At 34.4% G+C, this 27091-nt stretch overlaps 1 protein-coding gene and 1 long non-coding RNA gene across 2 annotated transcripts in view; one reads left to right on the top strand and one right to left on the bottom strand.

Moving 5' to 3' along the window:
- The window catches only part of LOC128914972 (connector enhancer of kinase suppressor of ras 2-like), a 212579-nt gene that overhangs the window by 119551 nt on the left and 65937 nt on the right, over positions 1–27091 (top strand). Inside the window, exons 7-9 of the mRNA XM_054214713.1 lie at positions 1761–1820; positions 6962–7030; positions 19290–19436. Coding sequence (XP_054070688.1) covers positions 1761–1820; positions 6962–7030; positions 19290–19436 — 276 coding nt within the window. The remainder of the gene's footprint in view (positions 1–1760; positions 1821–6961; positions 7031–19289; positions 19437–27091) is intronic.
- The window catches only part of LOC128914973 (uncharacterized), a 44844-nt gene continuing 18063 nt past the window's right edge, over positions 311–27091 (bottom strand). The window contains exons 2-3 of the long non-coding RNA XR_008468471.1: positions 9377–9491; positions 311–634 (exon numbers count right to left, since the gene is read on the bottom strand). This is a non-coding gene — a long non-coding RNA (uncharacterized LOC128914973). The remainder of the gene's footprint in view (positions 635–9376; positions 9492–27091) is intronic.

Here is a 27091-nt window from a genome sequence, read left to right as displayed (position 1 = left end):
TCATTGTGTAAATCCAGTGTAATACATACTAGATGGATTTAAATATCCATTTAAGATTTTTAATGGAGACTCAACATCCCGTTCTCAGTGAGAACCTTCAGGGGTTTTCATGATCTAGTGCTGTTGTTTATGGCTTTCAGTTGGCAAAGAGAAAGAGAATCAGATGTTTGTCAGTAACAACTGAAGGTAGTAGAGAAACAATACAATAGCAAACACTGATAAAATTAAGCCAACCAGAAACTTATTTCTTCCAACTAATCACATTTTATTAAAGTGATTCCAAAACTTCTAAGGTTCAGTTTGGACACCTTTGTTATTTACAAACAAAATAGCTTATAATGCAGTCTCATTTAAGAGAACAAGTAATGATAGCGAGTAAAATCTAAAATGGAGTTTCCTATGCGGCAAAGTGTCTCATCAGTTTTAGCCAGTCTTTACATTTAAGGTTTAAATAAAGTTAAAACTTGCTGAAATGGAATTAGTTTACATTAAGGTAGAAGGATGAAAAATCAAACCAGATCCAGCTAGAGCAGGTTACTTAGGGCGTTGTCCAGTCAAGTTTCGATCATCTCCAAGTCAGAGATTCCACAGCCTTGCCAACCTTTTCCAGTGTTTTACCATCTTAGTGATAAAACTGGGAAAAAAAATAAAAAATAAAGAAAATTTTAATTTTTTTTTTTTTTAATTGGGTTCCAACTTGTGTTCCTTGCTTCTCATGCTCTCACTGTGCACTTTCAAAAATAATTTGGCTACATCTTCTCTATACCCTTCCAATTTAGGTATTTGTAGAGAGTGATATGATCTTACTACTTTGTAGTATTTTTACCTTTTCTTTTCATGTGTGTGTGTGTGTAAACACAAACACTTAGCATAAAGATCTTCATTACTGTTCTGAAATTGGTTTCTGTGAACAAAATGTTATTTTTTTTATTGCTGGGGGCTCTAAACTTCCCTTTTGACAGCACAGGGTGATGCAGAATTATTGAAGGGATAATGAATCAGCAGTACAATGTACCAATTAGATTAATTAGATTTCAAAATTTGATGGATAACCATACTATATAGAGAGATGTGAAGCTATGACCTTACTCCTGAGAGGCAAGAATACAAGCAATTTAGTCTCACTGACATTTAAGGTGCTGTGTGTGTGCGTGTCTGTGTGTGTGTGTACAACTAGATAGATACCTACTTAGGTTGTCTGTCTATCATGTCCATTGCCTCCTTGAAGCAGAATCCTTGCTGGACTAATTACAAAGCTCCTGTTAGTTCACCAAGCTCATTTTTCTCCGTAAATTTGCGATATAAGCACTGGCTCATCTATTTTCTGAGTTAGGCTATGGTTTCTTTTTTTATTGAATCAGTAACTCTCTGAAGATGGGGCATTTAAGTTTAAAGACTATTCCTGTTCGTGGTTTCAGTTTTGATACTTCTTTTATATCACTAGTCATAAAAAGAGGTCATGTTAAATATTTCAAATGCTGAACAGGAAGGAGCTTTTATGCTGATGTTCTGTGTTGAATTTGGTACAAAAACTTTGGAATGAAAAAAAGGCATTAAGTGAGAAAACTATGCTGTTTATAATAGGTCTTGATACATATTTGTTTAACTTAGATTTGCAAATGTGAATTGACTATGGTTCCTTCCAGTCTGTTCAAATGTTATGTCCTTAAATTGGAATAAACAAACTATTTTCATTATCATGCAAACATCATTTATTTGTTTTCTACAAATATTAATTACCTTTTTTGCTATTTTTTCAGGGAATGTATATCAAATCAACATATGATGGACTACATGTAATCACAGGAACAACTGAAAATGTAAGTTTCTTTATTCTAAACGACTTTTATCATGCCTACAGGTATTTTCTGTATATCTGCAGTGCATTTTATAATACGAAAACTTGCTTTAAATCAAGCCAGTTTTTATGAATACTTTTTTCTTTATTCGTACATATATCATATTACCTTTGTAAAAACTTAAAACCCTTGACCCTTGAAAATAGACATAGAAAAATATAACTAATAACTAACAATATAAAAAATTGAAAATCTTGAACTTCTGTTCTCAATGGTTCTTCCAATACACCTTTCTAATAGTGTTCAAATATATGTTCTCTCTGGCACAAAAGTGTTTTCCTTTATATGAAGTGAATTTTTCTCACGTAAGAGCATCATCGTTAGTCTAAAACAATATCGGTTGTATTTAATTTTTGTTCTCTACTTCAGATAATTCTTTCAGAACATAGGACAGTTCAGGTTCATATTAAAAAAAAAAAAAAAAAAAAAGTGTTTTCCTGTCAACAGAACAGTAGAAATAATATAAGAGGGAAAAAAAAGTCTGCCTCAGGTGTTTATATTGACCAAAGTAGTCACGAAATTGCAGTTACTGATAAGCATAGTTGTTATCTGGGCAGCCTTTAGTATGTGTACTCAGCTTACTTTATGCAGTGAGTAAATATTGTCATACAGTGCTGAACACTGTTTTGCTAAGAGTTGGTTGTTTTCTTCTTAGAATGGACAGTAATTATTTTGTGATTTTTTTGTTTGTTTGTTCTAATTACCAAATTAATTTTAAAAGAATGTTAGAAAAATTAGACTTTTGGAGATGATGCCTGTCCTAGGATTGACTCATAGAAAATGAGTAGCTTCTGAATGTCGAAGCAATTCAGTAAAATATATTGTAAAATAATAATTTTTAAAATAGTTACAATATCAGCAGTTTGGGTACGTGTAAAAAATGTGTAATGGAGAAAGATAACTTGAAATATTATATTTGATATCAGACAGGTTATAGAATAATCTTTGATAAAGCTAGCAGTAATTACTGACAGGACTATCACTAAGAAGGGAGAAATTGTGTAAAGAAGCAAATACATTTTGGTACATGAACAGAAGGGGACAGATGACTTGACAATGTTAAGACAAAAAAGTTAGTTAACAATCCAAATGACTGTTGTGTGAGGATGTTCTTTTATGAAAAAAAAAATCCTGAAAGAATTGTATTAGGAGGTGGTAAGCACCTGTAAAAATATAGAAGAAACCAAGAAAAATATATTAAATATCTTTTTCATTGTAGTCCCAGAAGTGTTAGGCAAATCTGAACCAAAAGCACGCAGAAATGCTGCAGCACATAAATCAGGATGAGTGATCATAGAAAAACTAAACAATGTGACAAGAATAACAAAGTAGCTTCTAAATATCCTTCTTATTACTTAACTTGCAATTCATAATTATAAATTTGAAGAAAATAAATTGACTTCAACTGCTGCAATCTAATTACTATGACAGACTGCATAAAAAGACCCATTTCTTCTGTTTTTCATATAGAGTTTTAGTCACACTGTTTTCATTCAGTCTTGGATCTGTTTAAGAGCGTAGAGCTGGATAAATTACAAGTTTAGATTTTATAAAGCTAATATTGAAATTAACTAATGCTGACACCCAAGGAACATAAAATTAGCACTGTGCAGCTAGCCAAAGATGTAAATACTTAATGGCATACATCAGTGGTATGCTGGCTCATATGGCTAGGCTTCATATGTGATATTTTTTTCTACTTGATTTATACATATATATTGAGTAGTACTGCATCATGCAGTTTTTGTCACTCAGTTTTTAGACAGTGCAAACCCATGGAAAGCTTGATGATTTGTGTGTCACAATTTGTGAAGACAAGTCTAATGCAAATTAATCTTAAATTTTGTTTGCTTATTTATATTAATGCTATCGGCAGCATTTAGAAGTCTAAAAATAACTACATGTGTATCTTGGGTCCTGAAACGTATGAACGATCCATCTTGATTATGTTGCAGTAGATTTTGTTCATAGATTGCATTACTCATGCTATAATTAATCCACTTTTCACTGTAATTCTAATTCATTTTAGAAATATGTCATTTGTAGGGAAAATATTTATATATTTATAATTTAAATTCACAGGAGGAGTTACTAAATTGCCAGCCACTAAAACTTTATTTTTATTTTGACTGAACTTTAGATGTCAAAACTTTTTGATAAGACACCACCATAAGAAGTTGCTTTTTTGCTTGCTGCTTTTTTTTTTTTGCTAAAAGTGTAATCACATGTGCAGATAAACCAGCTTCAAAGAGCTTTAATTTCTGGCATTTCAGCAAATTGATTTTTCTTTGCTTTTGAAGGGATAATTGACCTCAGAGCCAGTGTTTAATTTTACAAGATAATAATTAGCTCAGCCTCATCAAAGTCAGGAAAGGAGCTACAAAGAGAAAGAATGAGGCCTTTGCTTTTCCAACTGATGGCAACTGGTGTTAAACATTATGAATGGTGGTGTTTACTTCATTTTCGTGCTTTGCCTTTTATTTACCGATTAAAGTGATCAAGTTTGTATTCACATTGAATTCTAGAAACGTGAGTAGTGAGAGCACTGTGTGAGTAGTGTCTGAGTTGTGTAAGCAGCGTGTGAGTAGAGAGAGCAGTGTGTGAGAGCAGGGATTGAGTAGTGTCTGAGTAGTGAGGAGTGTGTTAAAAGAGTGTGAATACTGTGTGAGTAGTGTGGGCTGTGTGCAAGTACAGTGTGAGTAGTGTGTGAAAAGCTTGTGAGTAGTGTCTAATTGTTTGAGCAGTGTGTGAATAGTGTGAGCAGTGTGTGACTACATGTTTAGTGCTATGCAAAAGAGTAGTCTGCCAAAATTCTGCAAGTTTCCACTAAAAGGAGAAATGGACACAGGAACTGTGTAGTTCTTCACACCATCCTATAAAGTATGTAGGTAAAATCCTGTTTATTTTAGTGCGGAAGGACTCAGGTGACAGGAGTTGATAACTGGCTGTAATGATCAGGTAGTTTAGCTCAAGGGCTGGACTCCCTACTGCAAGAGATACAGAAGCCCTTAGAAAAGAACAACTGATCAAGCAGGTGAGGAGTTGGAACGTAGCTTGTGTTGCAGAGGTTGGCAGAGCAAGGTTAGGAATGATAAGCAAGCAGTAGGCTGAAGATAAAAGCTATGCTTGGAATAGCACCTATAACACACTTGGAATCACGGTCAAATATTGGCCATTTGCCCTATTGGCTTGGTTTTTCTTCCTGATTGAGTAATTAATGATGTCTCCTACTCCACTCCAGCAGCTGTGTAGACTGCAGAATTTATTGATTAGTCAGCAGGTGCTGACTATTGGAGAGTGATTTGACCTTTTCATAGATGAGTCTCTTTGGCATTTTATTCAGGATCAATTGCAGTCTTTTTCTTTCCAATGGCTATTTGGGTTTTTGTACCATTTCCTCTGGTCCTTGTTCCTGTTTTTAATATCCGTCCACAAAAGGGATGGAAATGATGGATGGGTTTTGTGGTTGGTGAAGACTGTCCAGCTGAAGATCTCTTGCCTGTTTCCTGAGGTATACAGTGAATTCGTGAATATGAGTTACCTTTTGTTCAGTAAATCTTTTCTTCCTTTGCATTTGACACCTGGCTCTTGTGTCATGGGCAATTTATGTTATAGGCTGTCTCCAGAAGATGTCCAGGAACTGAACTAAGCTTTGATAACATAACCCCTTTTCTGTGAGGAACTTCTTCAACAGTATTAGCACTAGACCACTCTCTGTAGCTGCAAGTGGGTCTTTTTCTGCCTTTTGTAACAGCCTGCTTACTTGGACAGGGAACTTTGAACTGTTACTTGAAGAGTATTTTGCTTTAAGTGTTTCTGCATTTTTTGACATGCGACAATCTCTCTGTCCTCTCTCTGAATCCATATCCAACAAGTAGAGTAAATATTCAACCTTGTCTAAGTCTCCTGGCTGGTCTACTTCCCTAATAGCTAACTTCCACTGTGATTTAGTTCTCAAGGTGGTGGTGTCACAGCTCTTTAATTCTTTTCTGGTTATTTTCTCTTGAATTTCAATTTGGTGTACTCTGTCAGTAGAACGCTTTTGTAAGCTAGTGCACAATGCAAGTAAGTCACCGTGAAGTCTCAATTTTCTACTCCTGAGTATGACTGCTGATCTCCTGCATGCTTTACAGATTTGTCTTATAGATTACAGATCTGGTTTCATGGAAGCATTTAAAAATGGTTTGCTAAATAGCAATTGACCATGTTCAAGTGGCTTTTCAATGGGTTTTAATCCATCTTCATGTGATGAGAAGAAGCTATATTTAGAATAAGAGAGTTCAGTGATCCCAAAATTGTGTGAATGGTATATATATGGAATAATGTGTGTGTGTGTCTATATCAAAGAATCATAGAATGGTTTGGATTGGAAGGAACCTTAAAGATCATCTAGTTCCAACCCCCCTGCCCTGGGCTGGGTCACCTTCCACTAGACCAGGTTGTTCGAAGCCCCATCCAGCCTGGCCTTGAACATTTAGATATAGATATTGATATGTAAAATCTCCTGAAGAGCTAGGCTGTCACTGATGTTATCCATTTGTAAATTACCGCTTTCTGTGTTCAAATGGTTAATCTAGTACTGTCTTGGAAGTGCTTGAGATGTAGTGTCTTTGCAGAGTATCTTCAGTGCACTTAAGCAGTAAAAGTGCTGTATAAAGGACTATGAGACCTGCTTTTCTGTTGCACGCATGGTTGATGCAGCCCTGTCCCTGACCATGCAGTGAGTTCAGTATTTATTGAATTAACAGATTTCTTCAATGGGATGTAAATTCACTCAGTGTATTCCCAGCAAGATTGAGACTGATCATACCCCCAGAGAGTTAAAGAAGCTAGAATAGTTCAACCAGTCAAAAAGACTGTTCATCACCAACAAAAGTGTGATTCTAGATTACTTCATGGAATTGCCATCTGTAACCAGAAAAAACGTAGTTCCTTATAAAAACAGCTTTTATAAATATGAACATTTATTGTTATTTGATAATAATAATACTTATTTGGAGACAGCTTTCTTGCTTCCTTCAACATTCATTTCTTTAATTCCTGCTCTTCCCTCCCCTCTCCACACCCCACACGTAAAGTTAATTATTATCTCTTGTCCTTAGTCTCCTGCTGACCAGTGTAAGAAAATCCATGCTGGTGATGAAGTGATACAGGTTAACCATCAAACTGTGGTAAGTATTTTGGAAATTCTGCTCTGCAGGCTTTGCCTATTTCCACTGCTAAAAAGGTAAGACTTCTTAGAAGGTAACTTTGACAAACTAGATTATTATTTATGTCTTTTAAAACATCATAACCACTGCTTATGCTTAATAAGCAAAGGCACAAGTTGAGTCAGTAACCACCCAGAAGGATTAAGCTAAATTTGCATTATACATAGCTGCTGTTCAACATCATATTCTTTCTATAAGGAGATACCAGAATATTTCATTGAAGTTCTTAGACTGTTCATTATGGTTATGCCAGCTAGTTTAACTTTTTCTCTTAAATGGAATATTGCATTGTGTTTAATATGTGATTCAGATTAAAAATGCGGAAGTGCTGTAACAGCCATGTATTCTGAATCTCTTGGGGTAAAAAACCTAAAGCTGATGAAAGTTTTGATAGAAATCTGTCAGATTTTGCTTTTTGCATTCTTGCATGCAGGTTAATGTTTAAACAGATGAGCAGTTTTATAAAGTTAGTGAAACTATTAATCTGTTTAAAATCACATAAGCGTGTGTATGCAGAAGTGTATGCGGAGCCTAAGGTATTTTAGTATGTGATTTGCGTACACTTAAACATGCCTAGCATTGCATTTCTTTCACAGCTGTATGCTGTATTGTGTACTTAAGTATACAAAACTACCTGTCGTTTTATCTAGAAATGCAGGAATAATGCGTTTCTGCTGCATTCGTAGAACTGTATCCTGACTTAAAACACATGTGACTTCACTGAAGAACTAATAATTTATTTATTTATTAGATTATTTGTAATTGAGCTCTAAAAGCATATCAGAGTCCCTGTCTTAAAGCCTATCATAGCCTCATCTGAGGTTGAATGATTATATTTTCCTTCCTATTTTGTGATGACACAAGCTGCTGCCTTCTAACTGATCTAAGTTCCAATGTTGGCGATTACTGAAAAAAATGCAGTCAAATTTTGTCCAAGTACTATCTTAAGTCATAGGGGACTGTCCCTTTTAAAAAAAAATAAAATTGTACGTTGCAGAAGAATGGAAGCAGTGTTACTGGAACTACAGGTGAAAGGAGCACTTGTATTTGTTACTTATTAGGCATGAGTAGCATTGTGACAATCATGATAATAACTTCCTAAAGTGCTTATAATTTAGTGATTTAACTTTGTCTTGCTGAACCACATCTCCAAACACAGCAGAAGCAAAATTAAGAAATCTCTTTCTGTCTGTCATTTGTGTGAGATGGAAATATGAAAGTCTGACTATTAAAATCTTATGATTAGAGAGCAAATATTTTCTCTTGAAAAGAAGTATAACTTATTCATTTAGACTATAAATGTTAATGCAGCATGCAGCTCTTATCTATATTAGAGAGGTTCTAAGAGTTGTCATAGTTACAACTTGAAATATGCATTAGACTGGTTTTCTCCATCAAACATACTCTTCAAGTGACAGACCCAATTTAATCTTTATTCCCATAGGTCAAATCCCCTCATTCAACTACTCAAGAATTGGCTTTCTGGATAGCAACTTTTTCCACGTGTGTTATTACAGCAGGCCCAAGGTGTTTGATACTTGGAATCCCTTTTCAGCTAAGGGCACAGTACCAACAGCTGAGTCATAGCGTAACATACCTTTTTCTAAAAAGAACTACTATTAATTATTCATTCTGAAGTTTATAACAAGCTAAGAGATAGATGGCAAGCTGTTTCTCTCAGAAATTTATTCATCCTTTGAAATGCCTGTGAAAGTCTCATTCTGTCTTCACTGTGACTTAGTAATATTGAGTGTTTGCATGTTTCAGAGGTATATGTCCAACCCTCTTCCCCTCAGGATTTAATGTTTTAAGTATCCCTTTGATCTTCAAGTGTGCCCTTTGAGTCACTTCTGGTATGTCTTGCTGCAAACTACACTTAGCTGTGTTCCCACTTCACCAAAGTTATCACAAGTTGTAATGATCGATATCATGCTTATAATTACCATTATTTCCATTAGTGGACTAGAATAATTCAAAGGCAACCGCTCATTAAATTTCCATGTAATCAATATTTTAATACTAGCAAGACCAGCTCATAAAATGAGGTGTAATCCATTTGAAATTAATGACTGGGAGGAGCAGTTGAGTACCCTTACAAAAGAAAGGCTGCATATCTGTGGTGGTCTTACAGGTTTTCCAGGGCTGTAAACTGTTGCTTACCAAGTAGAAGAGCATGGATTTGTGCACAGAGTCCTTGCTAGGACCCACTTCCTCATACCAGCCTTTGACTCCACAGCTTAGCAAAAGCAAGCACTAGCAGAAGTAAAATTGTAAAAGAGAAAAATACAAAGCAGTTTGAAATTATACCTAGCCAAAGTGTGCTTCTTCAGATGCTTTGTACTTCTCACTTCTCTCACAATGTTCTCCAGATGTTTTTCTTGCCTGGCAGTTGGTAGTGAAATTTCTACCATTCATTTGGTTTCTGGATAGGAGATTTAAAAAAGTGGATAAAACATTGAATAAAATTTTTGCAGAGAGGCAGAGAGAAGCAAGCATTTTAAGTCAAATGTCACATCTTTGTTCCTTCTAAAATAAATTTGGAGCAAAAGTTTGCATTGATTTATAACGAGTTATGATGGGTTGGATTTTCCCTTTACCTTTTCCTGGAGCTGAAAGAAGCAGAGTGTTTCTTTATTTCTCGAATGTATTATTCTATTCAATTTATTTCATATGAAGCATTTAGTATTGCCCTGTGAAGAGGCAAATTATTACATTTAGTATCCTAAATACTTCCTGGGTTGTTACAGAATTTTCCAGATAGTTAAAATATTATTTACAATATATGTATCCAGTGAAATCCGTGGCCTCCAGTCTCATATTAGTTTTCCTTAGAGACTCTACTTAAAGCATTAAAAGCTTAGGTGATAAAAATATAGGTGTTTAGTGTTATTTCTTATTCCTACTTTTACCTGTTCATTGGTAAGGGAGGTTCCATGCTTTCATAAAATGTATACACAGGTTAAGTTACACAGTGTAAAGACACAGAAATACACTTTCTTCAGATATTTGTATGCTTCAGAGATTCTGCATCCCACAGATTTTATCTTTGTTGTCCTAACAAAGACATTTTCTTAAGATTGAAGTTTCTGTAGCATTTTGGTAGTCTATCAAATATAAATCCCATTCAACACAATGCATTTTGAAAGAATCTGTTTTGAAGATGGTTAGATATAGTCATTTTGTATTGCCACTAGTGAAAATGGTTTCTTGATTAGAGAAAGTATGGATCTTTTTTAATAGATTCCAATACTAGGACTGGCTACTGGCATCATATAATCTGATTTTGACTGAACTAGGCCAATGTATTTTCTAGATAAATTCATATTCACTCATTTCATAAGATCATTTGAGGTTTAAAACTTTCATTGATGTTCCCACAACCTGTAATATATTGTTCCGGTAGTTAATTATTCTCATTGCTGGGGAAAAAAAGACATTTTATTTGTAGTCTACATTTGTCTGGCACAAGTTTCCAGTCCTTTGATCTTGATATATTTTTATCTGTTAGATTGGAGGGCACGTTTCTCATTTAGGTGTTTTCAGGATGCAATCAAATTACCTTTTCACTTTTTTTTTGGTGAGCTAGATAATTTGAGCACTTCCAGTTTGTCATTCTAATGCATGACCCTCCTCAACAACCTCTTTAAATTTCCAATTGTAATACTTCACATATTTAACACTGAGTTACAGAGCTGTACAGTGAAAGCATTCATTCATGGGTAGGGCGGTACTCCAAGTGCTAAAATATTACAAATGAGGCTACATTAATGTAGCCATTACCAACTAGCTGTTTACTCTTTTTAAAAGGTTTCTGTTTGTTCTTCATTCATACATAGGAAAAAATGAAACTAAGAGGACAATTTTATTTGATTTTTTTTTTCCTTTAAAAACAAAATCTGTAATTTCAATTTAAGCTTGACTCTTTCCATCGGGAAGTCCATTTTAAGAGAATAATTATTATCCGTTTTGAAACGGAGAGAGGAATAAGCTTTTAAACAGGTTTAAGAAGAAGTAGACTTGGAGATAGTTGTGCTGTCCCTGCATTTGAGAGGAATCAGCACAGATAACTGCATTTCTAATCCTGGAGGCATTTCTCTGGGGTCGTATAGCTATAGCAGATGATTAGGTATGCTGACAATGTCAATGCCATTGAATTGCTGGATGTGTGGAGTTAAGCATTTTGGGATTGATGTGGCTGGAATATTTTGGCTGTGTGTTTTCAAAGCTATTCTTATTGCCTACAGTTAATACACTCATATAAAGCATTATCTGTATTAAGTAAGGAATATCAGATACCTAGGAGGTAGCTATATTCATACTCTATTCTCTTTTTCCTGAAACCAGTTATATAACAAATATTAAAAATATTAACAAAACAAGACCACTTGTTTTACTTTAATTTTCAAATAACTTTCAAATGTAGCTCAGAGGTTTAGTTGTGTTTTTTTTTTTTTAAAAAAGAGTTGAGAAAGTATCAAAGGAAAGCAGCTAACAAATTATATAATGCAACAATTGAAAGAGTTAGAAATAAAAGACTTACTATGTGGAATCTGGTCTAACCAAGGAACACTCTGTAATACAATTATAAAGATCAAAGAAAAAATAATAGTACTTTAGGCAAGAAATTAATTAATTCACGCGATTCACCACTGGCTGTTAAGATCATTTAATCATCATCCAATTTCCTTATTTGGTTTTCTGCTTGTCCTTCTTGCTTATTAGTTTTTAATAAAACAGCATAAGAAAATTTAAAAATAAGTTATACATTCTAAATTGCTGCCACACTAACTCTTTATTTTTCCTTACAATAACAACAGGCACTAGTTCTGCCAGTGCCTTGTAGATTTTTACTTCCTCTCTTATGAAATTATACACAAGCGCTGAATATACCACTGTGAATTTATTTGTTTGCAAAATTAATAATTACAGCTTAGGTTGCATGGATAGTATATTTTCTGCTGCTTAGTTGAAATAGTAAATTTCATATTATGGGGTTTTTTTAAGTTGTTTTACAGATGGGACATGATTCTTTAGTCAGAGAATTGGGACTGTCACGCAGTGAAAATAGGGTAGCCTTAAAGCTAAGACAGTCACTAGCCAAGAAATGCTTGTTTCTTTCACTTTCTTTCAGGATAGTATCAAACACAGAGCAAAGAGAAAACCAGTCATAACAACTATATATAGATATTGAGATCCAAACAAGTATTGATCTAGCTGCCTGACCACCTGTAAAATATTTGATCTATTTCTGTATAGAAAAGTGTTTGATAAACTAGGGAAAACTGACTTTTCAGAAAACTGAAATTTTTATTTTATTTTTTTTTCCTGAGGATTAGAATTTGAAGGTCATTTAGTAGGAGAGCAATAATAATGCTTTTAGTAATTCCTGTTGAAAGCTAGATGTTACTCAGGAGCGACTGGCAAGACTCCATAAGTCAGAATGTAGTAATTAATCCCAAATCAACCGAGCGCCATAGAGGTGATGTGACTGAAAATAGCAAAGATGAACTTGGAATTAATCAGGAACATGCTTCCAGGAGAACTAGAGTTTTAATGCCATTGTCTTGATATTGTTAATATCTTGTCTGAAATACTGTGTGATGTTCGGGTCATTTACAGTTATCAAAGGTGTGAAGATACGTATGAACATTAAAAATAATGTAATGTGTAAAAATGAAAATGTATCATCTGTCTCATATGAAGAGAATTTTTATAAGGATTTCAGGTCGGTTAACCCAGCCAGCTCGGTGTGAGACAGAATTACTCTTTCTTAATAGACAGAGGCTGTTAAGAGAAAGAACTCTTTAAGGTAAAAAACAGTGTTGTGCAAGAGCAAGCATCCATACAAACATCTGTAAGTAAATCTGTGGTAGAATTTAAGAGGTCTGCCGGGGATGGTGGTTGAAGAACTGATGAAAATGATTACGTTATAGTTGCCTGCAGCTATGTAGAAGAGTAAACAAATGGATGTAGTAGCCTAGAAAGGCTCTTTCAGTTTTGACACCTTTGCTTTGTTGTTAAAGGTGTTTGTTCTGTTCTCTCTAAATAGCTGTTCTTTTCAACTAATGTAGTTGCATTTTCATACTTCATAAGGTTATTCTTTGGAATGATGAATACTATGTAAATACATGATCAGCAGCCTAACACCCTTTCATACTGTTTATTATGAAATCACAGACTTTTTCAAGATTACGTACATTGTCATACTTTTCAAAATTGCATATGTTGTCAACAGCCCTGGCACAATGAAATAATTTCAGCACTAATTTGTTGGTCTTAAGATATTTATTGAATTCATATAGTCTGCGTGTTATATTGTAAATTTGAGTCTTAATGAGAGCTGATTTTAGATGGAGGTAACTCTGTAAGTGTAGTGCCAGGTCACACCATCTGTGTTTCAGCACACTGTGTGTTGTGAAATACAAGTAGGAAAACAAAAGATAAAAACTGAAGTGGAAATGTCAAGAGAATTATTTCTTTCCCCAAAAGATGTCATTCTGTTTGCAAACAAATTGCCACATGTTATTCTCAGGATTCTGCCTTTCAAAAAGGCATGTCTTGCAGCTTCTTGGAATCTTGCTGTATTTCTCCATTAGTTAATGAAAATAACTGTGTAAGATAATGGGAGATCATTTGTTTTTCCATCATCAATTATTGTTAGTAACAGTTAGGATATTAATAAGAAGAGTGAATCGGCTACAGGTGTTAATGATGAGCTTCCCATTCAGTAACAGAAAGTAGTCTTGTGATCTTCCAGCACACTCTTTTCTAATAATAATTTCTGATTTCCATGTTAATCAAAAAAATTCCCTTGATTAATTCCCTAAACAGGCAATGTGAATTATGTGCTTAAAATAAAATACGAAGGAATGATAGTCTGTTTCCTTACAAAAAGTTTAGTTTACACAAGCCACTTTTTTTTTTTTTTTTTTTTTTCTTAAATGCAAATATGAAGAAGGGTCATACTCTTGAGGTTCAAGTAAGTATCCAGATGGCTTTGCTTATGTATTTGAAGAGCCTTGGGGGGAAACATCTGTCCTGGTTCATGTAAGGGGTACTGCAGTCAAAGCAGAATTACTTCTTTTCAGGTGGTGTGCAATATAGTATGTTCTAAATATTTAGAAAATATTACCCTGTACAATTGATTTCCAGATCAGATGCCTAACAAGGTAGTTCTTAAATTCCCATTTAGCTACTGCTCTGTCTCTCTCCATCCTAGGTAAGATTAAAGCTGGCATACGATACAGTGAGTAGAATATGCACAAGACTCAAACAAATTAAGCTGTAACCTACCTTCCTTCTGTGAGATGTACTCTGTAATTTTGTATTTCTTAGAACATTTTCATTCTTCAGAGTCCTGATAGATATTTAGGGTTTGATAAGGCAGTGAAGGAACTGAGGAACCACACTTCCGCTTTATCCACACAATTTTCAGGAAAATCAGAGAAAAGAATATAGGTATTCTATCCACTGCGTACTCCTAGTTCCACTATCTGAGCTGTGTCTTCTAACTTTGTACCATAACAAGTATGTATAATGTTTTGAAGAAATTGGCATGGAGGTGAATAACTTGTGGTGGTTTTGACTACTGGAATCCTTTGATAAGCAGCATCATGTTCAACAGTCCAGATGTTTTTTCAGTTCCTTTTAGTAGATGAATATATCATGCACCTAATGCCTGTGTGGTCATCCACAAATGCACCAGTTTGTGTTTTCTTCAGTCTCTTTTTTTTTGTGTGTCTGTAACATTAAGAATTTTTTCTATTAGGTTTTTTTTTTCATGCAGATTATTAGTGAGTCATCATTGGCTAGGTAGCCTTTATTTTAAAAAAGGAGAAAAGGTTCTTGTGCAGCATGAACAGAGTTTGGATTCATAAAAATGCTGAAATCCCTGCTGCTGGTGGAATGCATTCTGAAGCCCATTCATAGAAATCTAAATCATCTAAATGAGAAGGAACAAAGACAATATGGGAAAACTCTAAAGATGCTGGAGGACTAGAAAAGAAAATAGTTTCTGTAGGTTAATGAAAGTGAGTTATGTTTTTTTGAACATATTAGTTATGCAGTCCCAGCTACAAAATTATTAGGTTTAGTTATACAAAATTACTACAGCATTGTGGATATTTAAATCATTATACTTTTATGATAAAGAAATTTAGTGTCGTAGGGATTACTATTTTTGGAACTATTATTTTTAAAGTTACTATATTTTGCAGTTTCCACTAATTATCTGGCTTGTACTTTGTATGAGGAAACTAACAAATCCTTTAACATAGAGACGAGTACACCATTTTTTTTTCCCCTGGAGCCCTTCTTTCCACACTAAGGATGTACAAACCAATAAAAATTATTGATTAGAGTGATCCTAAGTGTAAATCAGCAAAATCTTAAACTTCTGCCTGCCTCTTACTGTTTTCAGTGAGTTGGTTTGCATTCTTCTAGTTTTCTTCCATATTTAGCATCTAAACTTAAAAAAAATCTTTTTGGGGGCTAAAATTTAGAAGTCAATGATTTTAAGCCAGGAAGTATCAAAGTTTCTGTGATTCAGATCTTTTGACAAACTCTGTGCATATCACTGTGGTAGCAATTCTCATTGCTGGCATCTGACTGTTTTGTTTTTCCTTTGAGTTATGAAGTAAGACAACAGTAGGCCTGTGGCTTTCCACATTCTAGGTTTTGTAGGACAAGCTTATAAAGAGGTAAAAAGTAGTGCACTGTATTTCAATGTGCAAATATGTTTCGCAGAGAACAGTGCACCATCGCTAGAGCTTTACTATCCTGTGCAAAGACGACATAATAATGTCCTTCTGAATTTGTTGATTTGAATGTAATGGGTATCCTAATTGCTCCAATTTCATTTATTCAGGAAAATGAAAAAAGTATTACGTTATTCTTTTTTCCTTCATTAGCCTAATTTTAATGTTTACTTTCATTACTGAGTGAAATATCTTAAACCATATTGTAGAATCTGATTATCTGAATGTATATGATAAAAATTTTAAAGGAGCAAAATACCCTTTTGCTGAATATGTCTTACCCTATCTAGAAGCTAGTAATTGCTATTAAAGAATGATTCTTTAAGAATAAATGTCAAAATCTGTCTCAAGGACTGGTTTTCAACTAAGATTTTTAATCCACTGTAATGACTTCTATTTTTTCAAAGATATTTTTAGTAATACAATTTATAATAACATGTCCAAATTCCTAAGAGCGTTTTATCATAGCCTAGGAGTAATGACTGCAGACTGTTCTCTAATAGATCTTGGTTTTTAATGGTTTTGTCATTAAGGGTCTCATTGGAGTAATTTATTATTAACTTAATTATTTATCATTCTTTTCTAAAAGGAGCTCATGGAACTCTAAAGATGTCAGCATTCTGAAAATTACATCAATCTAGAAAATTTTAAAAAAAGTTTATTTTTAATTCTATAAATGAGTTTAAAAATATAGCCTCCATCATTTTATAAACAAAGCACAAACTAGAAGAGTTTGGAATGCAAGTTGATATATTTGCATTTGTTTGGCTGTGGCCCGTTAATCATTACTACCACTTCCTGGTTTCCTGTGGCCAGTGCATTTTTAGAAAGTTTTCAATAGAACAGCAACATTAAAAATAGAATAGAACTTTAAAAAGCTATTAAAATATTTTTTAGAATTATGACACATATTGCAGTTCTTTCCAAGCCCAGTGTTCACCCTTGGGATTCTGGCTTCAGCCCGCTATGGAGACAGGATAGAACCTCACAGTTTATATCTTAACTTCCCTTCAGCCCTTATAAGAGGTTTTTAATTGAAATCTCTACAAGGTTGTCTTTATTATTTTCCCTCCACCTTCATGTGCAATCAGATACCATCTTTCTCTAAGATGAAGTAATTATAAACTACACCTGATATAATATGATGATAAATATAGACTGCTCTAATTCTGAACACTTGAATCTTTCTCTCTTTTTTTTTTCTTGTTTTTTAATAGCAGAGGGAATACACACTTTGGTCAGAAGAGCAATGATGATTAAAGCGTTATAGTGAACTCTGACAGGTCAAAAAGCATAGGAAATATAACGGCACTTAATGCTTGCACATACTTGTTCAGTTACTGCTCTTGTATTCCTTAAGCTTTTCATTCTTAAATGTTCCCTTTAAGGCTGCTGCAATTTGGCCTTGGTAAGGTTGTGTCTGGAGAACTGCTGTACGAACACAGCATCCTAATTCCTGTGCAGCACAGATCAGCTTGACACTAGGGCTTAAGACTTGTGGTAGTTATAACACTTACGACAGGTCTTTACTATGGTCATTTATTGCTACTGTAAAAATCTGCCATGTTTGGAATAGAAAATGGAAGGAAGAGTTTAATATGCGTGGTTTTAGAGATGCTGAGGGTTCAGCTTTTCTGTGGAAAAAAAAAAGACTTTTGGAAAAATATTCTCTGCAGAATTGGATCCCCGCTGCTTTGTGTAGCAGAGCTGTGGGTAGATAGTAACATCAGTGTTCAAATTAAAACCTGACTCGCTTAAGTAATGTTTTAAACAAGGACACAATATTTAAAAGGGTAAGTGGAGAGTCTGTCCTGTACCTATTCACTTTCCTTGAATGGCAAATCTAGAAATGATGTGTGAACAGGAGAAAATGCAAATAAGTAAGGCTAGGAAAATCCTCCAAAGTCCTCTCTATAAATACTTATGCATGCTTTGCTGTTTCCCAGAGGTGAATGTGAACCACTAACATAATTGTCACTTGCAAGTGGTTACTCCCTCCAGTAATTCCTTTCTAGGTAGGCTTGTTCTTGTAATTTGAGTTACTTCAGCGAGATCCTTGGTATGCTTCCTGAAAATAACAAGGTGATACTGAATGGAGGCAATAGTCTAGCCCTTGGGACCCAGGGCTAAGATTAGGTGTGAGTAACCATTGTGGTTTGGGCCATTAATATCAGGGAGTCAGAAGAAGCTTAACTGAAAAGTAAAATTACTGAAAAGAAAATCGGTTCTGTTTTATATCAAACAAGGACTTTTACTGAAAGTCTGCTTTAGCTGTACCGTTGTTCTGACACCAGTGAAAGAGACAAATTTCAAAATTTGTGGTGTTAAGTCTAGTTATCTAGATCAGGTCCCAAGTATATTGACGAAAAGTACAAGCTTTAGAAGTGAATGCTGGCAAATCCTGTACACATTGCAATATATTTCTGTCTCCCGGTACTAATTTGCATATTACATAGGATACATTTTTGAGACTGTGATATTAAAGAAACTTTTTCAATAATAGTGTTACCCAGGGAAAAGGGCAAACCAACTTTAATGATAATTCATGGTGAAGCGCTAAGTGGTAGGAATTTCTTTTATTCATAGTGAACAAGCTAATACATACAGGCAGGGCAAAAGGACTGCTGAATGGAGCCAAATTTATTCTTATTCAAACTAGTACAATTCCACTGATTTCAGTGGTGTAACTTGGTTGAGGTTTAGAAAAATCTGGATTTTTATGAATTTCACTTTCAGTTCTGAATTTACATATCTGACTGTTTTGATACCCTTTTTTGTTGTTTTTTTCTTGTTTGAGGAAATATGGCTAGAAATTCAGTAGCACTTAAGTGCGTAAGAAACTACTTTTATCATAAACATCTTTATATACTGTCATTTATATTAGTTTTAAAACCTCTCTAACCATTCGGGATAATAGGATAGTGTAAACATTCATTTAAAAAAAAAATCCCATACAAATAAATTTTCTGTTTTCATGTATAAATGATTCATGGAAAATTCATATTTAAATAATCAAGAAGATTAAGAAGTGTCTCTAAGTAGCATTTTGTGAGTGGCACATATAAAATCCTTTCAGTACTCCTGATGTTCTTTTTTTATGGTTATGTTTACAATTTATAGTAACTTGAATTACTCAGCTCTATCCACGGGCTGTATAGATAAATCAAATAAATGATCATTTATCTTCAGTTAGACTCTTAAAGCTGTTACATATAAGTTTCATATGTTGCTATAGCATAGTCCATCTTCCTCCTCAGCGATGAATGTTTCAACTAAGGGTACAGATTGAAATTATTTCGTGACTTCTAGTCCTCATCACTTTATTCAAAATGCACAGTTTATAAAAACTGCTTATGTTTGCAAAGAGTAGGGTGTCATAGACCTTTTCAGTTAATAGAAGATTTCCTTCACATTTAAAGTTAAACGGAAAGCTTTCAAAATTCAATTATGGAATTTTTCCTTAGGTTGGCTGGCAGTTAAAGAACTTAGTAAATGCATTGCGGGAAGACCCAAATGGAGTGATTTTAACCTTGAAAAAACGTCCGCAGAATACCCTGGTGTCTGCCCCAGCCCTTCTGAAGAACGTGAGGTGGAAGCCTCTTGCACTTCAGGTAAGAAGGCTGCTGCAATGCTGCTGTCATGGTAAATCCTTTATTCAAGAGAAAACACTAGAATTTTTCCTTCCAGTGAGAGCAACAGGAGCCTCTAAAAAGTCCAAAATTCCTTTGAAATAGTGTGCTGAGATAAGTTTGTGTGGCAATACTGTATGTGTCAATAAGATTGTTTTCCTGCTTTTTTTTTTTGGTGATGTTGGGAGCCATAGGAATTCATAGAAGGAAAAAACATTTCCAGATAGTATTACTGAAGATCAAGGCAGCCTAAGGTTCAGTAGCTTGCTTTGACCGGCAGAGGCAACATTGCTTCTCTGTTTCCATTATTTCACAGTCTGTCAAAACTACTTGTTTGGAATCAAGTGCGTCAGACCATTTAAATTTCAGGAAAAGTCTGCTTCTGTTCCACATCTTATCGAGTTTGAGTTTTTTGGTAACAATGCTAATAGAACCTCTGATATTTTCTGCATACTTATTCCTTGAAAACCCGTTGATACGAAAAAAATCCATCATGAACATCACAGCTGGTTCTTCCTACAGCATCAACATATGGAGTAGAAAGGCTGAACTCAAAATGTCATTATTAAAGGAATGGTTTTTGAGTCAGTAACTATTCATGTTTATATAACATTCTGTAATAAGTTTATGCACTTTCATAATGTGGAAGCTTCACAGAATTTATTTGTTTGGATCACATGATACACTAATGTGTTTCTGAATAGCAACAAAACAAAGCCAACCCTTCAAGCCTATCTAGGCAAATTTCCTTCCTGCCTGGCACTTCCTGAATCTTTCATTCCTCAAAGCGCCTAAATCCTACGCAGCTGCTTCACTTAAGGAGCTTGTGTAATCCTTGCAGCTCAGGAGTGCTAACACTTGGGTTTAGTGCTATCTTTCATTTCTCTGTGACTTCCTCTGGGGGAGAGGAAAGGGGCATTGTGACACCCAGAGGAGATTCAGAACTCTTCAGATTTTTCTGTCATAAGGGTGCAGGAATAACGTTCTTCGCTCTCACAAGATGATTGTGTATCTACTTGTGAACTTCATATGAAGCTTCCAAGGGCAGCAAAATGGAAATGGCATTTGCAACAGGTCTTCTTTAGAGATTCTCTCTTTATATTAGTACATTAAAGAATCATAGTTCACAAGCAGCACTGGTTCTGGAAGTTTTCTCATTGTGAAAACAAAGTGTACTATATACGTGGTATTTTCTTTTCCACAAAGCACGCCATCCTTTGTCATGGTAGCCAGGTAAGTGAAAGTGCACCAAGCTATCTTTGTGTAACTATCAACAGTTTCTATTTCTGTGATAAACAGTTTCTCTCCTGAAGACCCAGAATGCAAGAGGCCCTTAGGGTCAGAGGGCTTTAAATGCCATCCTCACTAGGATATGTTTCTTCTATATCATAGAATAGTGCGGTGAGGGATTTAAATAAAAAATATAAATCACTTCAGGAAATAAAAAGAGCATTTCCAGTGTTACTTCTTAACAGTAGGTTTTGTAATAAGATGTTGAAAACCATCTTTAGGTCTTCCTTAGCATCTTTAAGTCTTCTTTAGTCTTCATGCCACAGAGGCAAGCTCAAGTATTAGGACCTGGATACGTTTCAGGATGCAGTTTTTGGGTTTGCCTGTTTCCTACAGTTCTCACTTGGATCTAGTATTATTTATTGTTGTTGTTAATTACTTGGAACGAGCATGATTAAATTTCAAGATGATACTAAAGCTTGTGTTTCCTGGGCAGCTGACATAACAGCTTGATGCTGCTGGAAAGCAGTGATCTCACTTCCCTCTCCCTGTTCTTGGCTGCAGAATGTCTTTGCCTTTGTTTGACTTTGGCATTTTTTAGACTCTCTAGATCCATTTAATTTGTTGAATTGGTAGGAAGGCTTCTGGTGTTGTTTATTTGTTTTTCTGGAGTTTTATACCACTAATGGATTAAATTGGCTCTCATAGAACAGAGGCTATCAAAGACTATTGACAGACTTTCAAAAATAATCAGAATATGTTCAGCATAAACAGAAGGTTTTATACTTAGACAAAAGTTAGCAGCTGCATGAACGTAGGATATGGAATCACCACTTAAGCAACAATATGTAGAAAAAGATCTCAGTTAAAATAGATTAAAACTGAAAACAATGCAGCAAATGTTAGACTGTCACAAAAAAAGGATGCCATACATGGATGTGTGTTATTTTATGGCGTGTTACATACGGATCCACATATATTGCTCTGCATGGATACATATATGTAACACACCATGAAAAATAACATGTGCAGAGCAATTCTTCCATCCTAACTTAGTGTTGGTAAAAAAACAAAACAAAAGCAGTTACATAATTGGGGAAGGAACAAAGGAAGTAGGATTTAAGAACTTGAAATTCAGAGGACAGGAATAATATTTGTGAACTCAGGTTGGTGCACAGCATTAATTTTTAAAATAATTTTTTTCCTATTTTCTGTTACTACTTAAGGCACTTATAGGTGTTACTAATAATTTTTTCCATAGTAATTATGTTTAAAATTTTACCACATAGTTAATTTATTAATTATTAATGATACAGAATCTGTGAATCCTTATAAAATTTATTTCTTGGCCTTGTTGTAGTATTCTTTTGCTGTATTTAGTTTCCCTTGATGCTTAATTAACAAAAGCAGAATGTTAACATATGCCAAAGTTCTATGCTACAGTTATCTTTGTGACACAACATGTCAGTCATACCATTTTCTCATTTTGTCTCTAGTTGGCATTATATGATATTAGAAGACAATTTTCATATTTAAACTCTGTGATTATCTTCCCACGCAATATAAAATGGTTCTTTCATCTGCAATGGCAAATAGTGCTCTGTTTTTTTTTATCGAAGTGAGCCACACCAGCAACGCTATTCAAATAAAATGCGACATTGTATTTTTTTTCTTTTTATTTGCAGAAATTTTCTAATTGGAAAAATCCTTCCTGTTACAACTACTTGATTCAGAACATTAAACTTTTTATTATTCCCCTTGAGATGTAGAATCTGTCAGTTGGTAATATGAGTAGTAAAGCTTACGTCAACAGTGACAACTTTATAATAATTTTTACCTATCAGAAAATATATGTTATGCTTTGCAACTTCATAAGTATCTTCAGAATAATTCTAGCTAAGTAGCTTATTTCAGATTTTGAAAACCAGATGAATTTGGAGAGATGTTGCTTTGTACAAAAGAAAAATCCTATAGCATTATAAGAACAGATGCTTGTAGAGGGGGGAAAAAGGGAAAATGACACATTGGTGTATACCACTCAAGTTAGTTCAGAGGTCATGGTTTGGGTACTGTACCCTGACATAATTGCTTAGATGAACTCTGAAATTATTTCCTGCCCATTTACTTTACTGTCTCAGTGAGAAATATCTCGGGCAAGGGAAGATTTGTGACACCTCAGACAAAGAAAATGCAGCAAGTAAGAAAGTTGCGTTCTCTTAAATGTCTTGTATCAGAGGAGGTGGTGAACAGTCATTTCCTTTTCATCTTAGTGCCACTCATGCTTTTATTGACTTCTGTCCTATTCATATGTATTTCATCGTATTCTTTTGCTCTGAGGACAAAAATTATTATTTACACATCAGAAAAGGTATCTATATCAAGTTTCAAAAAAGTAAAAATCCACAAGACTTGAAAACACTGTGAACATACCTCCAGTTTTACAGCACAGCTATAGCAATTCACCAGTACGCAAGAAATACTCAACCATATTGAGAGTTCTGTTTATTATTGTGAGTAGTGTTTGTATTGTTGAACGTTTAATTTTTCTGAATAGCAGCTTGTCCAATGAGCAATTAGTCATCTATATCACTGGCATGAATGAACCTGTTCTGACAAAAAATACACACTGTAGGAATTTATAGGGTGATCCGCAGTTACAAAGCCCCATTTTCCCTTACCACAGGCAATCCATGTAGAAGAGTGACGCCTGTGTGTTTTCTGTGAATTCACCCATCAGGGGAATTCTGGGGATTGAGTTTATTCCTTCAAGGGACAAAGCAGAGACTCAGTACCCCATCCTTAATCTTCATACCCCCTCACAAGGTAAGGGATGTCCATGTTCGAGCCTCTTGTTGCTGTACCACTGGGCTTTACCAGCTTCCTGCATCCTGTCCTGCTGTTTTTTGCAGGATGCACTGGGGTCATATGTTTGGTGTTTTGAACAGCACTTTTTAAATAGATACAGTATTTAATTATCCCCAATACTTGCAAAACACACTCGGAATCACAACAATGTATTTCTTTCTGAAACAGTTTGAATTTTTCTGTTTGGCAAACAATTGCTTATTTCTGATGGGTGTTGAGTTTACCATTTGTCTTTCATTTTTATTCTGGTATTTCAGCATTGCTTAATCATTTTACTGATAATTAGCTATTCTCATTAAAAACTTTGAATATACAGCAGATACCTAAAGTGTCACTTTTCAGAAGTCCTGTATAAACTAATGTATTTTCTTTGGGATTTTTTTTTACCTGTGCATGTATTTGCACACACTTCAGCAAACATTCATTTGTACACAGACACAGTCAGTATAATCACTTTAAGTAATTGTATTGGAATTGGGATATAAGACAGAACTATGTTTATTTAATTGATAGACCTGGTTAGTATGATATTTACTATTTATTAAAATTACCTTTTTGGATTTGACTAATATTAAAATATTATATTAAATATTCTTATTAAACTAATGTTTTAATAATATTAAAAGATCCCTGCACTATTTTGCAGATACCTAAAACCACTGAAATTCCATGTCTGATATCACAGACATATCTGGAGCTCAGAGTGAAGATCTACATCTTTGCTACCTTCACTCTGAGCTTCAGATCATGTAAGAATTGTATTTGCTGGAATTATCTGAGTGATGATAGAGGAGGAGAAAGCGGGTGCTCTCTTCTCTTCATTAAAGACTCCCAGGCCAGATGAGTGGAGAAGGTTTCTTTTGAGCAACTAGCAGAATCACCTATTATGGTTTAGTTGGATTAGGTGCATCGTTTGGGAAAGGGATAGAAACAGGCCTTACAAGGACATAATGGCCGGCAAATTCTTGGAAAGCAAGACAGGTAGAGAACATAAGTAAAGCTGAGAGGGAGAAAGCAGGAGACAGCTTATCTCAGCAGTCATGAAGGAGTGCATTTTCATAAAAAACTTACAACCCTTATATAGGGAAAGAGAACTTCAAGAGCACGCATTTCTGTAAACTCAGTGGATGAGCTCTTATAGTATGCCAGTTGAAAAGGCAAGAGCTGGTGGGGGGGGGCACTCTTTGACCATTATTTTTCAAACGTATTTATTGTGAAATTGTGAGAGATGGATTAATTACAATAAGGTTGGAAAAACAAGAAGCATAATGTTTGTCTTCAGAAAGAAATGCAGCAGCTAGGGAATTGTAAGTCAGTCAATATGCACAAACAGTTTGCAAGCACTTGGAAGATAACAGATGAGTAAAAACAACATGAATTTATTATGAAGAAATCATTAAACAGATTTAATGCTCTTATGTGAGCAGTTAACTGACCTGGTAGATAGGAGAAAAGCTGTATATCTGATATTAATACCTTTTCTCATTACATTCCCATAAGTATGGCATAGAGAATTAAGGACTAGGTGAAAGTGAGATTGAATGGGTAGAAAATGACTGGATAACCTTGCCTAACAAATAGCTGTTAATCAAACAAAGGGCATATCATTTAGCATTCAACAGATAGGTGATACATGTGGTTTTGTTCCATGTTTTCCTGACAACCTGAATGATCTGCTTACTAAATTTGCCTACAGTACTAAAACAGGAGGGCCTGAAAATGCAATGGAATTTTGGCTGGTAATTAAAAATTAGTTTAGAAAACTAGAAAAAAGCTCTAAAAATGTAATGAAATGAAAGAAGAGCAAGTGCAAAGTACACTACTTTGAAATAATCAAATGACATTTTAAAGAATGTAGTATTTGAATACTGTGGCAATAATTCCAAATAATGTGGAAATTACAGTAAACAAAAAACTGAATGTCATGTTGGAAGGAACACAAATACTTGACTGAGGGACATAAATGAGAATATAAAAGACAAGATAAGTGAAATAATTATTGTGCTTTATTCAGCATTAGTACAATCTCAGCTGGGTACACCTAGTATACACTGGGTACGCTTAGTCCAATCAGTTGGAGAAAGTACAGAGCACACTACAATTTATTAGTGTTTTAGAAAACAAGCCCTATAAGGGAAGAAGCAGGTTTTATTCTTGTTTTCTAGCCAAAGGGGAAAGAGATATTATTCAGAAAGTAAAAATAAATAAAAAGTTAAAGAAGAATGAAAAGGAAAGTTGTCACTTTCAGGGATGGGTAGGACAAGAATTGAATTAAATTTGAAGCAAAAAAGATTACATTGCTATAAGGTTAGATTTTCCAAAATCTATCAGGAGTAACATGGCTATCACCCTCTTTGGGGACATATTTGGGAACAGTCATATTATCTCTCTCCATCCTTTTTTCTTCTGTTGTCAACTTCATTGACTAACCTGTAACCTTAACAACTGCTGAATGTAAACCCATTGAAAATAAATTATTCACAAGAGACTTGGTAATTTCTTTTCTGATTCTGAAATGGAGTTTCTGCTTGTCTTTCTGTGATGGTAATAATTTATGTTTTTACCCCTGAGAAACTATATCCAGCTGCAGGTAAGTTAGGATATTAGTAGAATATCTTATATTTAGTCTCTTTATTAACACTGCCACATCAAAACTGCAGAAATAATGGTAGTATTCTAAATGTAGTTGTTGATACTGTGTATAAGATGGTACGCACTAATTTCCAAGGATATGAAAAAGTAAGTAGTGAATGATTCTTGTCTTTTGCAGTCACTTCTCATCTATTTATATTGATAATACAAAAAAAACCTGAAAACGTTTGGTCGAAGTGTAAGAAGCTTAACAATAAGCACAGAAGAGTAGTATAATTTGGACCCCTATGCAGACTGATACTGTCCTGGAAAAAAACATCCTTTTTTTTGGTATTTAGGATTGCTTTTACTTGTTGAATCACATAAAAATAATTGCAGTGTTTACATCTAGAAGATAGAAAGCATTGTATTTAGAAAAAGATTATAATTGGTCTTCTTAGCTTTCATCCAATTTCTAGGTAACCATGTTTTCCTTCCACCTGTAGTAAACTACTTGTATCTATTTAAGCACAATCTTGTATTTGAATGGGAACTTTTCATATAAATAATCTAAACAAGAATGCTAAACGAAAATATTTTTTATTTCTTGAATATAAACACAGACTGTACCTTGGCTGAAGAATATTCTTTGTGTATATATCTTTCTGTCCCACACAGAATATTTGATTGTAATCCTTATAGCTATTGACTTGAGCTTCCCTATGGCATTTGAGTAGAAAAAATGTGTTTAACTTCATTTAAAAATTAAAAAAAAAAAAGACCCCCCCCCAGACCTTATTAATACTTTTAATACTTAGGATGCTCATATTTATTGCTTAGGCTAATTTATATTTCACTGCTAGTCACCATAGAACCTATATTTGTATCACCATAGTACAATCATCACGGCTATGGTTTCAGTAAAAAAAAAAAAGAAACAGTAGCTGACTATGAATTCTGTTTTCTTAAAA

This window comes from Rissa tridactyla, chromosome 9, assembly GCF_028500815.1.
Source record: "Rissa tridactyla isolate bRisTri1 chromosome 9, bRisTri1.patW.cur.20221130, whole genome shotgun sequence".
Taxonomy (NCBI): domain Eukaryota; kingdom Metazoa; phylum Chordata; class Aves; order Charadriiformes; family Laridae; genus Rissa; species Rissa tridactyla.
Note: the sequence above shows the minus strand (reverse complement) of the source record. Positions and strands in the feature narration are given on the sequence as shown.